General features: G+C 44.0%; 1 protein-coding gene across 14 annotated transcripts in view; it reads left to right on the top strand.

Annotated features, from left to right (window-relative positions):
* PTPRF (protein tyrosine phosphatase receptor type F) overlaps window positions 1-18,803 on the top strand; it is a 342,933-nt gene that overhangs the window by 238,577 nt on the left and 85,553 nt on the right. For 7 of the 14 annotated variants that reach the window (XM_090146539.1, XM_090146537.1, XM_090146542.1 and 4 more), the window contains exons 6-7: window positions 10,851-11,039; window positions 18,352-18,369. In XM_090146539.1, coding sequence (XP_090002665.1) covers window positions 10,851-11,039; window positions 18,352-18,369 — 207 coding nt within the window. The remainder of the gene's footprint in view (window positions 1-10,850; window positions 11,040-18,351; window positions 18,370-18,803) is intronic. The other 7 variants (XM_090146540.1, XM_090146544.1, XM_090146543.1 and 4 more) reach the window with 1 other exon arrangement.

Consider the following 18,803-nt stretch of genomic DNA (forward strand, 5'->3'; position numbering starts at 1 on the left):
GAAGGATGGAACTGACTCAAGGACAGAGCTATTAAGGTGTGTAATAATCAAGAGAGGAAAATTAATTGTCTCTAATTTGGCATAAATCCCAGGGACGATAGCTTCAGTTATTAGGAATTCAGGGCCTATTTCCAATTAGTTATACCCAAGCATGCTCTCATTTCCAGCAGCGTAATCTGGGAGTGCGTTAGTGCTTGTAGAGGACAGCACTGCCTGATCACTCCCTGTGTGGTCGCCGGCAGCCGCTGCTTGCTGGGTAGTAAATCAAACCCTGGCATTGCCATTTTGTTCCTGACACCTCGCAGAGAGACCTCCGTGTGTGTCACAACAGCAAAACCACCTGGGCTGTGGTGGAGTGGGTCAGAGAGGCTGCTGTGGCTTCAGCATGCTTTCTGGCCTCTGGACTTCATTCTAAGATATCCGCTTCAGCAAAGCCAGGCTCTCTTCCCTGTAGGTGTATGAAATGTAAATAGGGTGGTTGTTATCTGTACTGGAAAATCTGGTTGAACCTGGGCTTGGCAGAAGGAGGCAGCAGCTGGCAGCGACAGTGCATTGTGCCTGCATGGCTCTTTGTGTGCAGCACCTCCGTGCTGGCAAATTGGGAAGGTCTGCAGGGCTGCAGCAGCATCAGCCCTGTGAAGCCATCAGCGTGGCTTTGGAGGTGGGCCTGTGGGAGCAACCTCCTTTGGCAAGCTGGGCTATGTGTATCTTGCACAGAAACACCAAAGCATGGGAGCCTGGAGCACTTGCGGCCATGTGTGTACGTGAGGGGCAGCGGGAGAAATGGTTCAGAGCAAGGGAGACAAACCCATTTGTGCACTCTATTCCCACATAATTGTTTTCTGAGACCTGCAGCCTCACAGTGCTTCAGCCCTCATCTGCTGAATGCCGTCTGCTGTTCAGTCAGCAATGAAGCAAAACTCACACAGCCTGGGAGCGTGACATCCCCCAGTAGCTGCTCTCAGTCCTGCTTATCCTACACCTTGGCTTTATTGCATGGGAAAGTCACAATAGCCACCTTTTTTCCCCTTTTCTGTGATTTCTCACTAAAAAAATAATATTTTTTTTTTTTAAAAAAAGGGAAGCTTCAGGATCTACTGTGGGACTGTTCTTTCCAACCACTAGTGTGATGGTGTCACCAGGATCTTCCTAAATAACAGTGGGATCACATTGCAGTGAAAAAATAGCAACTCATCTTTCGGTCTTCAAGGTCAGCTATTCTTAAGGGACTTCTGAGGCTGAAGCTTGCCAAATCGGGGCATCTGCTTAGCTTTCTTGGTCTGTATTTGGGAATGTTCTGGGGAAAAAGGCAAGGGCCATGTTTGAGGATAGCACATGCATCCCATCTGGGAAGTAGAAATCCCATGCCAGCTAGAAGGTGGGGAAACCCAGGGTTTCTATACTGCTCACTGGCAAAACTGAGCCTTTGACTAACAGCAAATACTTTTAATGTTAGGAAATAATATGTCTTTCTTGAATGGCAAAGGAGTTTCAGCTGATCTCCTGCATTTGGTTTATGTTGTGTCCCATGGCAGCCAAGAGATGCCATTTTTATCCACTTAGCCCTGCTGTGGTTTTGCTGCCAGCTTTCCACTTGTCCGTTTCACGCTCTTCAGTTCATGAGGGCCTGCACTGGGGATTTGTTTAAAGTTTTTGCTGAAATTATCAACCCTTCCCTTTATGGTACATCTTTCTGAAAATATAGGTACTGTGGCAAAGCAGTAAATAGGACACTGAGCCTCCATAATGCTCACTATCTGTGTGAAAAATGTGTGCCCTGGTAAACTCTGATCAATTACATCATCCTGACGTTAAAGACCATAACTTGTCTGGAAATAAGTCTTATTTATGTTGGCATGTAGTCACTGGCTTGCTGCTGGTCTTTTGCTGAGGGCCTTTCTACTTCACATGGTCTCTGAAAGACTATTAAGGTAACCAGAGTCTCCATCTAAAGTGCTGTTGGAGCCAGTTCAATTAATGGATCTTCTAGAAAGTGATGTCTTGCATGAGGATATAGAACTCATAGTAAGAAAATATTTCTGTCCCTTACTCTGGGTAAGTGTTTTTTCCCTTTATAAAAAGTCACTTCCCCACCAAGTAAATGAATTTAGTTACCCAGTACGTCCAGTTGCATTATGCGATAGAATATTTTAAAGCTTCTGAATAGGAAGCAGTAATTTGCCATATCACTGATCTGTCTGGAGTACAGATTAGCTGGACACCTTTCTTACATTTTACTAATGAGTTCTATGCTTGCATTGGCTGCAGCAGAACAAGTGCACTGAAACTTCCCATTTATTGTTTTATTTGGCAATAGAATTTCTCCGAGAGAAGATACATGAGAAATTTTCAGTCATAGAAGTACCTGACCCAATATCTGAATATCTTCTTGAAGGTTATTTTTGTTTTGAGTGTTGTTAAAAAATAATACCTCGGAGTAGAAATTTCATTTGACTTTTACTACATAGGCCTTTATTGGGACTGGTTCTGTATTCTGGTTTTGCTAACTTATCAAAATATGTGTATTAGTAACATGTTTCCTGAGCACTTGTTTAGAGCACAGGTCACAACCACTGAGGAAATGGCAGGCACAGCCACGTGCATGAGAATTCACAGAGAGTGGTAGAAGGGGATGGCAGTGGAGGAAAGGCAGAGGGTCAGGGAAGAGGCAATACAGGGAGGTGGAAAGCAGCAGGGCTGGTGTTCTTCAGCCTGTTTGCTGCAAAGGAGCCTGTTTTTGTACAAGTCTGTTTGTCCTCCTTTCCCACGCCCACACACCTTGCTTGCTAGCTTTGGGATCCAAACTCTCACGGTATTACAGAACTGTTCCATCCCATCGCTTGGCGACTTTGGAGGTTGCCTCCAAGTTTCAGTGTAGACCTCAAGATCAGAGAGCAAAGAGGTACTTCAAGAGGGCATTCTTCTTGGGGGGGGATTTGTTTTCCTTTTGAAGCCCTGGCAGTTTGTGAACCCAGAACTGGAGCATGCTTGTGCTTTCCCTAATGGCTCCTCCCCAGTACAATCTTAAATTTTAATTTCCAAGCTGATATTTCCAGAACGTTTACAGCATTCTCGAGAGTTTTTGATGGGGGATTTTGGAGAGGGCGAAAGACAAAAGGGACTTGTTCTTCTCTCTCAAGTAATATCAGAGCAATTATTCTTAAAAAGTTGACAGTTGCTGCTCTGCCATGTTGTGTGCATGCCTTCCTTTCCAGTAGTACAAATGCAAGGAAAGGCATTGCTTTCTCTTGCCGGAACTGTTGGAACAACATAGGAATTAGATTTTTTCAACAGGATATCTTGTCAAAGCATACAACTTTTTCCTGTCCCAAGTCCTAGAAGTTTTTTGCTGTCCACTGCTACTGTGTTAGGCTGGGATGTTCCCCCAGAAAAGAAGCCACAGGATTGGTGGTGATGCAGGCAGCTGCAGGAGCTAAATAGAAACCAGATTTTATCCTGATCCGGCTCTTTTGGCAGGAGTTAAGTGACCGAAGATCTTGCGTTCTGGCCTGTGAAGTGGAAATGAACAGATTTAGCATTCCAACTGAGCGGCAGCAGGAATGCTTCACATTAATCTGAAACTCTGTGTCAGAAAGCGTGGGAGAGCTCTGCTGTCAGATTAACTCTGTTCTCATGCATCTTTTCCTGCACTGAACTGCAACCAAACGTAAATGGATCAAAAGTCAAATACTCCATTAATTTAACCACACGTTGTATTTAATGACATATGGAAATGCTTTATTGATTGCACATCTTAAAAATGAAAATCTCTATGCTAATGGCATATCACATCAGTGCAGGTGAAGTGGTATGGAAAATGCAAGGGATTCATAAATGACTTCAAATACAAGTAAGCCATTTATGTGCTTTTCTCTGAAAAGGCTGAAGTTTGGGGTATGTTTTAGTGGGAGTATGTTTATATATCCTGTCACAAGGAAATGTGCAGCGACAGCCGTTGTGTTCTATTCCTCAGTATAAAATATTAAAAAGAAGCAGTGGTTTGAAAATAGGTCTACGGGCAGTTATTTTCGTCGGTTGGTACCAACAAATGGCACAGTCCTGCCTGAAAGCACAGCTTGGTCGTCTTTTACTGTTCCTTTTCTGTGGAGTCATAATAGCTGGCTGCAAAACCTTTCTGAATTCATTGTGTTTAAGGAAGTTGTGTGAGTTTTTTAGAGGCGTACTTCCCGCTGCTGGGTTTTATTTTGATTTTTTGCTGTTTTGTTGTTGTTGTTTTGTTTTTGTAAGTATTAGGTGCTGAAAGACTCTAATCTTATTTCACGAAGCTCTATTTTTACCTATTTGAAATTGTGCTGTAGTTTGATTTTTTTATTATTTTTATTTATTTATTTTTGGTGGAGAGGGAATAAACCAAAATTTCTTCCTACACAAGGGTTAAGGAGGGAACTCTTGCAGATAGGATCAGCTCTACATGTGTGTAAGCTCTTCCTCACCCACATTCTTGACATTTCTTGCTGTAGTTTCAGCTGTGCTGTACCTTGAACCCTTAAATGACTTTCAGCACCTTACAGCTAAGCCCTTTCTAGTACTTCATTAACATGAGTGACTGGTTTCTCCAGTCTCTAAGGGAAAAAATACTTGTTTAGGTGTTTCTGAGCATTTAAATGGCTGGAGATGTGTTGTCTGTGGACATGGCTCTATGTTTGAGGCAGAGTATTGGACTTGGAGCAGGTTTAGTGTGGTCTTCCCCTCTGAAGGAACTTTGCACTTCACATCCCATCAGCCAGGTTCTGTCAGTGGGTAGGCTGTCCTGTGGTACAGAGCTTGTTCATTCTGAGCAGATGAGCTTCTTCAATAATCCTCCTTCATCTTTACTTTTTTAGATGTGCCAGAAACCTTGAGTTTAGGACCGAGATTGTAAATGACTGTCGTAGAGAGGAAGCCAGGATGGTCAGCAAGAAGGGGTGGCCGGGATGGTTGAGGGATGACATGGTAGCAGGGATTTCATAGAAGCTGTCACAGGCTAATCTGACAAAGGTGTAAATAATTGTTTTCATCCAGCGTGGATTGAGGTCTCCTAGCTGATAGCAAATTCCACAGCTAAGACATCCTGAACAGAAGTTATTATTTGTTAGGAAGATCCCTAGACTACAGACTGAAACAGTGGGTTGTAGGTGCAAACCTTTAATTTGCCCAAGGATGTGACTGAGTGCTTGGTTCTGGTCTGCTCTGAGTCAGCTTCAGCAGCTGTTAATCAGCTGTGTGTGCCCTCTGCCAAGCACAGGTCGCAAGTTGTTATCTGTGAAGAAGAGAGGAACTGCCTCTTTGCAATGGAAGCTGCGGCTGTACCCGGCCATCCCAATGCTGGTGCAGACCCTGCATCAGAGCAGTGTGAGGGGTGCACTGTGCTGCCCTCACAGGTTCTCAGGAGGAGCATCCTGCCCTGCCTTCTTGCCACAAAGGGACAGCGTGAGCAATGCCTTTCCGGCAGCAAAGATGAGTGCTGTCCCCGACGGGTGTTTTATGGGCTCCTAACCTCCAGGCTGAGCAGGTCCGGCAGCTCCCACGCTGTGAGCCCCCCGGGCAGCAGTCAGCCTGAGAGTTTATCCCCTTCTGCCATGTCTAGTCTTGTATTTTCTTGAATTTTCCTTACAGTACTTTCTTTGTTTTGGACTGACTCAGATTCTTTCTTTTGTGAACTGTTTGGTGCTGCTGCTGTGATCTTTCTGAGAGATAGCGAATACTTTGTTTACTGTAAGCTCTTGTGCAGTAATTCATGTGGTTACACCGTGACACAGAAAACTCCTTCTGGAGCTAATTTCCACACCCAGCCATTCATCTGGGCCCTTCTCCCGTTTTCAGCAGGCAGCTTCAGTGCGTCACGTTGGCATGATGTCACACAAACATAGCAGATTTGTCATCAAGAGCCTTGTCATCGATAGATGACTGTTTGTGTTTTCTGCCTGCCTGAAACTGTTTTATACTTGCTAACCCAGCAATTAACTTTGCTGCCTTTGAAACAGGTTGGTTTCACTGCCCCACCTTTTCCTTGGGCAATTACAAGGCGGTGCCAATGTCAACAGGGCATTAATTAGCCTGCGTGAGACTTGGCTGCTGCAGCAGCACACACTCCTTCCCTCTCCCTGTCAGGCCATAGCACGGCACCAGGCAGCCTTTGGAGGCTGCAAATCTGGATAATGCTGTTGGTGAGCTTCTTCAGGGGTTTCTGTAAGAATGGGGATGCAGGAAGAGTGTCACCTCAAAATGGCTGATAAATTGCTCTTTGTGCAGCATCAGTTGAAGCTGAGCAGCGCCGTGTCAGGGTTTTCTTATCGTGTAAAATGATGCCATTCTTCTGGGCCACCAGATTGCTCCAGTGCTTTTGATTGTCTTGTGGTAATTGAATAGCTGCACTGTGTAACCTGTGCTGAAGGAATTAGGGCTGTTTATTCAGCAAACAGATGTCCTGGATTGTGGTGTGCTTACGGTCTTAGTAGCTTGCATGTTTCATTAGATAATATTGCCGACTACCCAGGCTATCTTTCTTGCACTGATAATTTTCCATTCGCTGATGTTTTAGTGAATCAGGGGAAGCTTTGGAAGCTTGTGAAATGTGTAAAGTAATTTCACTGATCCATCAATTGTGAGTCCATCAGTAGGCAAAGGTTTCCTCTGCAAACCCCTCCAGCATCCTGTGTTCCATTGCTTCAGACCCCTGCTTCACCAGGACTGCTTCAGCACTGATGACTGTAACTGGTCGAGATCCCAGCCTGGCCCACCAAACGGGCAGGGAAGAAAGGAAATAACCTTTGGTGCGTGCATCCTGCTACTGTGCAGTGCTGACTGCAGTCAAATGCATTTATCAGAGATCTCTCTCTGCCCTCAATCCATTTCCTGCCTTGTCCCAAGTTCCTGCCTGGCTTCAGGGAGCTGGCAAAACAGAAAACAAAGCTGTGTTACATTTTAATTATTCCTACCCTAAAAGCGATGTTTGGCTGGAAGTTCCTCAACTGACACTAACTCGTGGAAGCCAGTGGGCTAGAAAAGCAATTTCCAGCCCTGTGAGCGGGTAAGGCCCAATATCTCACCAGAAATGAGTTGAAAACACCCCTTCCAATGGGGCAATGGCTTTTGATAGATTGTAAGAGAATTCACCTTACAGCTGTGGCTGTAACGTATAGAAAAGTTGCTTTTTGCTATTTCCAAATGATATTGGGTATCATTTTTTTTCCTCTCCCTCGGCAGTCTGAACAATTGGACTTATGATACTAAGCAGGCCTGGCTTTTGTGCAAAGAGGAATATGACAAATAACACCCATAAATGTGTTTACAGTTTTCACTATCTTTTCTAAAATACCGTTTCTGTGAATGATGCTGGCACAAAGGAAATTCACAGTGGTAGGGGGGGAAAGATTTTGCAGGTGCTAAGTCACAGTACGACCTGCAAAACACAGCTGCATGGATGCAAGACCAATGAGTGCCATACAGGGTTTGCACTAGTAGAAACCTCATACCCAGTTCTCCTCTTCTCTAAGAGATTACAAGTTTTGAGCAAGATCCTGGGGGTAATCCTGCAGGATTCAGCTCTCAACAGCTGTGCTCACCATGGGCTCTCCTGCAGGCCCATCTTGTAAGCAGCTGCTGCACTGTTACATGCTGTGGCTGACCCATGCTTCTCAAAAGACATACATTTCAGTTGCTTCAGTGTCCTTATCCTCAGCTGATAGTCGGAATGATACAGGAAATAAGGAGGCCCTGTGGTTGTGTCTCCCAGCAGCAGCCTTGAGAAAGGTGTTTATCTGGCGAGCCCATAAATGTGCTACGTAATTGCGGCGTCTGTAATGGAGATTTCAGCTGCAGTCTGGGGCTGTGGGAAAGATTTCTTACCTTCTCTTCCCCCTTAAAGATGGGAAATCTGTGGCACAAAAGAGCTGTGAGAGCAGGGGGTTAGATTTCTGTCACCTCGGCAAGGAGATTAGCAAGGCGAGCTGTCGAGTGAGCATGAGATATCCTCTGCACATGCTGTCACGCTAGATGCCAGAGGGACATTCCTGGCTCCTTGGTGACTGCTGCTAGCAAGACCTCAGCCTGGCTGTGCCTTTTCCAAGTTTCACTTTGCAATTGCAAAATCCGCTCGTTTCTTTCTTGTTGTCTCCCTCTCTTCTCTTCTTGTTTTCCTCTCTGTCATTCCTGCTTCTGCTGCTGTGCTCTTAAGGAGAGAATTAGAGCTTGCAGTGCCTGAAAAACTCCTGCTTGTGCCTGGATTTTGCTTGCTCTAACCTAATGCCTACCTGAGATACATCCCTTCTGACAGTATCTGAATCCCAGAAAGAAGAACTGCTGTCTAGATAATCTGCATTTGAAAGTAAGTTTGTAGCCTGTTTTAATGCGTATTCAGAGCATACTAGCTGTCCTTGAATAAAACCAAGTGCTGGCAAATGCATTTTCTAGAATAAGAGTGCCCACATACTGACGTGAACAGGAGGATAGATAGCTATTACTGGAGGGCTCTGTGTGCAGACAAGTCGGCACAGCTAGCGAGGGCTGAGAGGAGCCGAGGCATGACTGAGCCTCATAATTAGCCCTACATTAGACTTTTGCTGGAGGGGAAGGCATGGCAGGAGCAGTTCTGAGCTCCTATCATCACCTGTAGTGTTGGGACAAGGGGACAACCCTCATGCATTGCTGCTGGTCTGTGGCTCATTCTTAGTGAAGCTGCAGTGCTGCTGGCAGGCCACGTCCCACGGATCAGATGCTGAAAAGGATTTTCTGCCCTCTCTCGTTTCTGTGGACAAAGGATCAGTGCAGATGGGAAGAGATTTCTTGCACAAATACTGACTTTAGATTTGCCATAGCTGTTTGCTAACCCTCTGCACGGACTTTGGACAAAGTTAACGAGGTGAGACTTAGTTTAGTGCATTCCATGTAAAATCTTGAACAAACCAGCACTGCAAATACGAAGCATGGCGATTAGATTAGATCACTTCAGGGTTTCAGCCTCCCCAGAATAAACATCTGCTCCCAATGTCATAAATAGAGAGGTGCTGCACTTTATGCAAACATGGCCTTGATCCAAAGGAGTGTCGCTCTTTACTTCTCTTATGTATCTTCCTTTGCTTTCCAGTCTATACCAGACCGTGCTTCTGTGTGTGCCCTTCTTTATTTCTTTTCAGCCATGTAGGAGTATGCATTGTGATTGCTCGGTATCGAGTGCTTCTGTTGCTTGTTATTGAATGCTAGCTCTGGTGTCATTCCAGCTCTATGTGCCTTTTGTCTCTGAAAATCAATGGAGAGCAAATTAAAAAAGAGCTAGCTTCTACTAGTAACTTTCGTTTAATAATAATAATAATAAAAATATTTCTTCTATGTATGCTCATGATGGTTTCTAGGGAGGGCTGTTTGAGAGATAAAATATGGTTTGTGCTCTAAATAAGCATCAGGAACTTTTTTTTTTCCTTTAGAAAACCTCAATGTATCATAGCCACTCTCAACCGCAGAAAAAAAATATTCCAGGGCAATGTTTTGTTTACAGCAGATGTTGTGTTCTGCTGCAGTCCTGGTGTACAAGCAAGTCAAGGGTCTTGGGAATTCTCCTGAGGTCTTAGGGAGGAATTAGCTAAGATAAAGCTGTGTTTGTGCTGCTGGTGTAGAAGAACAGGTAGAAGGAGTGAGGGGGTGCAGGTCGACGTGCGTGATGGTAGCAGGAGAAATTGGACTGCAGAATGCTCAGGCTCTTCTGGGACTTTGGAAAATGCTGAGATCTTGTTCGTTTAAACACTGCAATGAGCTGGGTGCCTCGCAGAATTGGATTTGCAAGGGAGGAAGGTTTGCCTAAGTTTCCTTAAAATGAGAAAAAGAAGAAACATACTGAAAATAATTGAGTTTCTGGTGCTTTAAAAGCTTCTTAATGTTCTTCGAGTTCTTTTTTTTTTTCTGTGAAAGTATGTCCTTTTGATTGCAGTTCAGGCTTAGCAGAGTACAGTACATCTCGGTACAGAATGAGTAAATGAGCTCAGTTCTACAGCTGCTATTGAATGAGGATGTTGGAGCATGCCTTGGCTTATCAGCGAAGGCTGCCTAATGTATTCAACCCAGCCTTACCTGAGCGTGCTCTGCAGCAGCAAACCCAATTAACTATTTTCATACCTGCTGTAGGAAGGTTGTAGCAGTTATGGCGGTGCTTCATTTTATGGTATTTCTGTAGGACGTGCCGGAGTGTGCACTGGCCATTTCTCACACATCTTCGTTGTTGTCTGCAGCCCTCAAAATGCACCAGGAACTTGCCACGGTGCAGCGTTGGCAGGGCAGCTTTGGAGCAGAGCGTGGCCCATTAGCTTAACATTCATTAGTTTCTAAAAGCCTTCTGAATCAGATTTGAGGGCACGAGGAAGAGATTTACAGTGTATCCTACTAGTGTGACAGAATGTTCCTAGTCAAAAAAAAAAAAAAAGAAAATGGGCCTCTCTGGACCATTCTAAGGGGTTTTATTGTTTAGCTGTTGCTTTTCAAGATGCCTCAAACTATTTGGCATTGCATTTGTCTGTTATCTTCAACTCGGTCCTCCCACAGAAAGGCAAATACCTGCTTTTACAGAATTATTAACAACAATAGATGAGCTTACGTATCAATGAAAATTATAGATGTTTCCCAAGGTAATTGATTTAAATGGAGTTAAATTTAGTGGAAGCTTCTATTGGTATAATGAATGCTCATTATAGAGCCTAATGTGCTTTAAGGGCTTGAAAATCTTCTCAGTAGGGAAGTCTAGCTGCTGTTTTCCAGCAGGGGCACAGATGCTGTGCAGTGGTAGCGCTGTCACTACAACTACTTCCCATTGCTATGCCGGAACACTTCTGTTTAACCTTGTCTGCTTTTTCTTCCTCTTGCAGAAGACCACCTCCCAGCTGGCTTCCCAACCATTGATATGGGCCCACAGCTGAAGGTGGTGGAGAAGGCCCGCACAGCCACCATGCTCTGTGCTGCCAGTGGTAACCCTGATCCTGAAATCTCCTGGTTCAAGGACTTCCTGCCTGTTGACACTGCAACTAGCAATGGGAGAATCAAGCAGCTCCGCTCGGGTAAGGTAGCAAAGCAAGTAAGCATCTCAGCAACTACACTCTTCCTGCCTTTTCTCTTGATGCTATTATTTTTCTTTGTGATGCTGAAATATAATTCTAAACTTAAATGTCAATTTGATTAGAGGTTGTTTCTTTTACAACGTAAGACCAAGTTTGGAGCTGAACCTGTCTGCCAGGATATTGTGGCTTGTTATAAGAGATGGGCATGGACATTCGTTTTGGAACGTTAGCCGGATTCCTTCTTCTGTAGACCAACTTGACATTGCCACAAATCCTTGCTAGACTCAGTCATTTTGCTGCCAGCTCAGCAAGTCTCAGCAACCCTTGTACAGTGCAGATCAGTATAATGAGATGCTGGTTGAAGTTTTACAATCAGTGGTCATGTACTACTTCACTCCTTACAGAGACACTCTGCAAGATAATGCTCTGCTTGCTGTTGAGATCTTTATCACTCTTGCTATGTGACACTACAAGAATAAGGAAAAATCTAAGAAGCAGCAATCCAATGGATTTCAAAGGAAGGTGGATGCGGTTTTGAAATATACAGTTCTTGTTTGTTATTTGATAAGCTGAATACTAGCTTTAGAAATACAGACGTTGAGTTCTTCTGAGTGGCTTGGAATGCACTCATTTTAGTGAGAAACTCTTGTTTTTCCACTGCGCTGTTCAGTCTCTCAGGACTGTTAAAGCCCATTAGAGAATTAAAGAAAATAAAACATCTCTCTGTTCACTTGATGAAAAGCAGCTCCCTGGCGTGAATTGCAGAAGATATTTAACAATGCATAACATCACTATATAGCAGTTTTAGCCTGGGGAAAAAAAGTCCATGGTATCCTGCTGAAAGTGCAGAAGGACCAGTGCTGAATTGGCTTCATTCTGGAAAGGTCTCATGCTTAAATAAGAGACAGAATGTCTTGCCTGGCCGTGATGTGTCTCTGGGCACTCAAAAAGCATTTGTTATGAGAGCTGCTGCCAGGGCAACACTATCTTCCTCCTAGCAAGGTGAATGTCTTGACACATTTCCCCATAGCAGGAGTCCTCTGCATAAATCTGATGATGCTTGGATAATAAGAAGTAGGATTTTACTTGGGGGAGTGGGTAATGAGACATCACTCTCATCAAAAATAGAACCCAGCCTGACACTCCTGATCCCACCTTGATGTACCAGTGAGTGCTAATTATACTAATGCATTTATGGCTTATGAAATTTCCCAGTGACCTTTAGCTTATCTCCCCCACAACATGGTTTAATCTTGATCTGATTGCGCTGAAAGAAAATATCACACTTGTTAATTATTCTGAGAAGCTTTAGGAAGCAGCAATAGGAAAGTACACATGGATGTGTTTCGCTTCATAGCTGACTAAATCAGCATCAGAAATTACCAATAAATGAGCAGCAAGGCAGCTCCTGATGCACTTGCTGTATGTTCTTCAGCCTCTTTTTCACAACCACTTGACTGCCTCTCTACCAACTGCTTCACAAGTTTAGTGAGATAGAAAGTTTGAAAACAAACCAGTAAACTCTGTCACTGTGTCCAAGTTTTGCTTCCTATTCGCTCTTCTTCAGCAACATCTCAATTGAATATTTCACCTGGGATTCAAACTCTAGAGCTGGCTGCTTGCTGAAGACACAGTAATTACCAAGGGATGTGTCAAGGGAACCTTTTAGAAATCAATGAGCAGCACACATTCTCAGACTTGCAAAAGGAATTGATTAGCTCTCTAATGTAGTAAGGGAGGTTTCCACAGTTCAGTGCAAGAGAATTCTAGATATGAGTGAAGCTAGTGATTAGATACCAGGATTCACCAGGGTTCTGGCTCCGCTGCAGCGTGAGTGGGGAGCAAGAAGTTTACCACTTCTCATGTCCCAGAGCTTCAACCCCTGCTGGCATCTGTGGTTCCTTCCTGTGTTTCTGGCCAATACAAAATAGTAACTGCCCCTTGAAGTGCCTGAGCCCCACTTACGTGGCAGCAGTCTCTCTGCGTGAGAAGCATGATGGGCCGGGCAGTCTCTGATGCATTCTGCAGGATGCTAATTGAGCTTTCCAGCCCTACACCATAGTGGGGCAGAATTATTTTTCAAAGAAAAGAATTTAAATAGATGCCTCATTATATGAGAGAGTTTAATAGTTTGCAAAGTCTCTGCTCCATTAAGATCATATCTTACAGCCAGCCTGGCATATCTGCAAAAATGTCAGTTTATAGTGTCTCAATCTAAATATACGCTCATTTAATTTCATTTAATTAAAACCCAATAAAACTTAGACAGATGTAATATAGTGAAAATAGTTACAGCACAGTGTCAGCTCAGTATTGCATATATAGGGTGTCTGACCTTCACCCAGTACATAGCATGTTATTATTCAGATGTCCTAAATATAGGTCATAAAGGTCAAAGCTGCTATGGACTCTAACTCAGAGTTGAGGAATTATTTTTCTTCAGGCTTCTTGTGTGGAATAAACAGCTAAAGAAACACATGCTTGGGAGAGGTACTGTCTCCTGAGGCTTAAAGCAATATGGGCATGCAGTGTTCTGAGGGCTTCAGGCCCATCTTTGAACTCACATGCAGTCGGATCATGTGCCTGAGTGGGCTCTGAACATCATTTTCTAGAGGTGTGTTTGTCTCAGGTCAAGGTACTGCGGTCTGAGATTTAAAGCAACCAGTCTGTCATCTTAGGCTCTTTTGACCCTAGAATAATGTGTCTGTCAGTAGCAAATATGCAACTTATGTCTGCCTTGTGCCCTGCTACCCTTATTTCCTAATTGCAGTTGTATTTGCGTATATGCATTTTTCTTATTAAACCTCCTGGTAGTTAACATAACTTTTTACATTTAGAAGGCTTTTTCCTCTTTTCCCCCAGCCCAGTACATAGATCTATCTTCCAGAATAATGCTTACTTCGTTCTGAGTCCAGCTCTTGGGTTGTTTTGCCAGTACGTGTTGGAGTAATTGCTCTAGAGATGAGAACACAAACACAGATTTTCATCTCTGTTATCACAGATCAAGGCAAAGGCAATGTCTCTGACTCATGCTGGTTGTAGCAAAATTCTCCCTTGCTCATCTTGTTAGTACTTCCCACCTCTTGTTGAGAAGCTGCTTTTCTGCAAATGCAGTGACTCAGGACAACTCCCTGTTCTCGCTAAGGGTGCATAGCTTTGGTCATTGCTTCTCAGCCATTGACACAGAATCTGAGGCCAGCTCTGGGCTGGGAAACCTCTCCAGCACACCAGTTCATTTTAAAACCTGTTTGGCTGAACCAATTTTAAAACGATGAGGGACTGTAGTAGCAAATAATGCCCATATGAAGGTTCTGGCCCACGTGGGTCAGTACTGCACCTCCAACCATGTTTTAAAATTAGTTCATGATGTGGCAGAAACTGTCTCAATCACATTGTACTGATGCTTCACAGCTATTCCATAAGGATTCTTGGATCACAAGCTCTTAAAGACTTCAAAGCAGCTGTGGTGGTGTTCACACAAAACTCTTGAATACTTCCAGTGAGTTTCATACTTGAATTGTTCTTCCACCTCGTTCTTCAGAAAGCTTCTGAACAAAATGTCAAATTAGAATAAATAAATATCCTGACCGTTAACAAACAGCTATCTTTGCCATGTGCAGAAATTCCAGAAATTCAGGGAGCCTTGCCATCTTGCATCTATTAGAGAATTTGATGTTACAACAAGCATCATTCTTTTTTAATCACCGTCAATTAACTGAGTTACAGAACCGTGCTCTAGACCCTAGTGTGGCTTTCAGACAATTAACTGCCAGTGAAGTATCAGAGAGGGCTCTGCAGGTGACTTCATTCACTGCCTGGGAAAGTGTGGGTGCCTCTAACGAAGAAGCAGTGGGAAGCTGCTCACCAGATCATCTCACTGCATTTATGCTCGTAGTTTCCAGCAAGCATTTTCATTTTAGTCTTGGTCCCATGGGTAGAAGCACTACTTATGTGGAAATCAAAAACATACCCAACATACGCAGCGAACTTGCAAAAAAGAGGTGGTGCCTGTGAAATGGCAGCGTGGATGGTGACTGCTCTATCCTGCTTCACTGCTGATAGCCAGCATTCAGGCCCCAGCAAAAGGCATTCAACTCCTGGCAAGATACAACTTCAATTCCAAAGAAGAGATAAGCAACAACATAAGACAGTGAGTATAAGAATAGCCCAAAAAGAATGGAGTAGTGGGGTAGTGTTATCCAAGAAAAGATCAGGAAACCCACACAGGGGATGGATGCTCACTCAGAGAATGGACTAACTGGATAAAGGGTTGAAACAATAGCATGGCCAACCAATTGATAATTGAAGTTTTATGTGCTTGAAGAACTTGTACTGCACATCTAGGTCTTGCTGTCTGAGGCCCACACAGCAGCAGTGTGATTCACCCAGTCTTGCACTGCAGTCAAGATTCACGTTTGTGTTACCCTAATGCCTAGTTATGGCCAGCAAGAGCTTTGATTTCTCTCTTTGACGTTGCTTTGACTTTTTTGATAGGGATAAAATAGTTTCCTATAATGAAATGATTTGTCGATAGGTCTGGGAAGAGTTGATGTCAGCAAAGTGAAGTACTTTCTTCAGCAAAGCCTCCTCCATGCTGGGAAATACTGATACAAATAATCCCAGGGAATTTTCCAACATCATCCTATGTTTTTCCTTGCTTTGGCTGCTTGGCTGCTCGCTTCCAGTACATCAGGGTCAGCATTTATTCCTGCTGAAGTGATTGTATGAGGTGTTACTCACCCCATATGCCCCTCAGACCACCCTAGGCTTTAAAGTTTGATCTTGAGGTTCCCCTTGTATAAAGTAACCTCGTGATCACAGGGCACAAGACGGCTTCAATAATGGTTCATGTGATGGCACCTCTGTCACTTGACAGACTTGGCAGGCACTCTGTAGCCTACGTGCTGTGATCCAGTCCTTCTGAGAGACACCCTGAAAGGACGGTAGTCAGAGATGGGTTGTCATATGATGCGAAGGGAGAACAAGAACTTTGATTCCTTCTAGAAGAGGAAATTTAGAGACCAACAGAAAAACCTTGTTCACTCCCCCTGACAGTGTCCTCTGCACAAAGACTGAGCATCTTAACTTTGCAAAGGTGAGAGAGACCCAGAACAAACAGTGCGCCGAATACGGTGTGCCTGTCTGCTGCTCCCACAAGGATTGGCTTACATTCAGAGACTGGGAGGACTGGGACTTAATGCAAGAAAAATGAGCTGGTCACACTTGCACGTTAGGGAATCTGCTTCAAGTATGCAGTTGCTCCTAAAGCTCTGTGTAGACAATTGCGTATTAGAGGAAGGGTTTAGCCTCTGCAGGGAGTAGATCTAAAGATTTGCTGCAAATCTTTTCAGTTCTAGGAGAAAACAACAAACCCCATTTCTGCCAGATGAGAGAGAAGGAAGTCCTGTTTTCTGCCCCTTGGGCTCGTGCTCAAAGTCATTGCACAGTTCCCGTGGGAAGTGACACACTGTGGTGATGCTTTTCTTAATTCTAAGAATGATGGAAGGGGGTGGAGGGAGGCCCTAGACCAAACAGAACAAAAATAACCCTTGGCAAACTTTCCAAACAGGCAAAGAGAAATAACCCCATTTTCCATGGCTGTGCTTTTCTGTGCAAGTATCTTTGGGTATAAGTATTCCATCAAGGGCAGTGATAGTTACTAAGATAGATAAATAAGCAGCAGATTTATTATTGTAAGGGAGAGATTACCCACAGCTTCAGTGACTGCAGGATCTTTCCTGATGCTTCAGTGATGTGTGGATAGAATGCGTCAGAAAATATAACTAGACATAAAGTTAAGATGGGGTAATGTCATCTTGGCAGAGGAAAATGCTAAAATGAGTAGTTTGAATTGCTGCTCCTGCTTAGAGAAAGGACTCTGCCTAAAGGAAGGGTAGTTAGGAAAGACAGAGAATAAGTATGAATATTCTAATTACTTTTTAAGAGGCAAGTTAAACATGCTTAAAATATGCTTCTTTGTATTTACAGAAATTCTTTTCTGTCTTTCTTTCCCATTGGGTGATCATTGTTGTGGATAATGGAATGAGCTGTAAATCTGAGATACACGACACTCTTGTATGCATACTGGTATTTATTAATCAATACACTGAACATGATCTGACACACTGTGTCCTGTTTAACCCTGTTTTTCTGTCTGTTTAAACTCCTCAGTTTTCTTTGGTAAGTGCTTGGTATTCAGATCTTACAAATCTGCATAAAACCAACACATACCATGAACTGCCTATGGATTCGATCTGCATGAATCTCTCCCTTATACTAACAGCCTTCATATGTGCAAAATAAGACCAAGGGGACAAAAGTGGGGAGTAGAAGGGTTCCCTGCCAATTTGCCCAGCTGGAGCATCTCCCTGTGAATCATGCATCATTATTGATCGTGCACTGAACTCAAGACACTGACCAGTGGGTCTTCCACTTGCTAAACACATTGACCTCAGAAACAAATCTTTACAGATCACTGCAATAGGATAACTGAACCTCAGTCCCAGAGAAGCCCTCCTTATAAGATACTTTTCATTACAGCATGTAAAATTATCTCCGGTGCCTTATAAAGAGGGTGGGATTCCTTCCTCCAGCTAGCATCCAAATCAGGCAGGAACGACAGAGATCTGTCTAGTGTGCCGTTGTTACGTTACCAGAAACCGCTTCGTTTAGAAATACTTCTCTGTGCAAAGTTAATTCTGCATGACACCGATTTCTTTGCTGCAGGGGACCCGATGCAGGGTTTAGGCAAATGCGGAGAATAGCTCAAAACTGATTTGTTACACTCTCTCCCAAGTTTAATTTCTTTAAGCAAGCAGATTTTGTCCCACTGGTCATTCTAACATAGCGAAACTGCACCTAGTGCCCGCCACCATGCGCTTGCCACCCCTCCTGCCCAGCACTTGCGTCACACAGCCCCAGGCCACGCACTCCTTGTTCTGTAAGGAATGAAGGGGCACCGCACCATCCTCCCGACGTGTCCTCCATCTCAACTGCTTGAGCACTGGTGGTGAATGCCAGCAGTGAGGCCAGCCGGCAGCGGCAGCTCAGCCCATGCCGTGTCCCCCGTGGCAGCAGTGGTGAGATGTGAGGCTGGGTGCTGCGCTCCTGGAAGCGATGAGCTTTACTAACCCCCCGAGAGTGTCACTCTGACTTTTACTGCACATCAGTTTCTTTTTTGTTTATTCCTATCGCGCTAATACAAATTCTAGCTTGAAAAAAACTTTCTGCTTTTTTAGTTATAATTTTCTTCCTTTCCTCTTTGTACTAATGCTTCTCTCTAATCTTATTTGCATTCAAATTACCTCACCAGGTGGTACACCGATCAGAGGTAAGAATGCTGAAATGTGCCTCCAGTTGTCACGTCACTCCATCTCCTGTCTGCCTTGTCCCTTCTCCTCCAGTGTTGCTCATCTCCAGCTTTACTCTCAGCCCTAACTCCGCCAACGCTCTCACTCATCCGCACTCTTCCACTAGTGTGTTTATTTTGGTTGGTTTTTAGCGTGACTTCTTGTAGACTCATCCATTGCGATTTTGCACTGTTGAAAGGGGGTTATTCAATGGAAAGTTTGCAAACTGGAAAATGGTCCCCAGCCTCTGCCATGGGAGGGTTGGCATCTCCTGCAGCTCCTGCAAGGCTCTGAGCTCCCTGCACAGTCGTGGCCTCTGGGGTTTCTGTCTACTGGGAGGGGGCTGTGTTACATGAATTGCTTTGGTGTAAGTAGGTAACATTTTCACAAGAGAACAAATTCTCTTCTGCTTCTG

This window comes from Phasianus colchicus, chromosome 9, assembly GCF_987193195.1.
Source record: "Phasianus colchicus chromosome 9, bPhaCol1.hap1.1, whole genome shotgun sequence".
NCBI lineage: Eukaryota > Metazoa > Chordata > Aves > Galliformes > Phasianidae > Phasianus > Phasianus colchicus.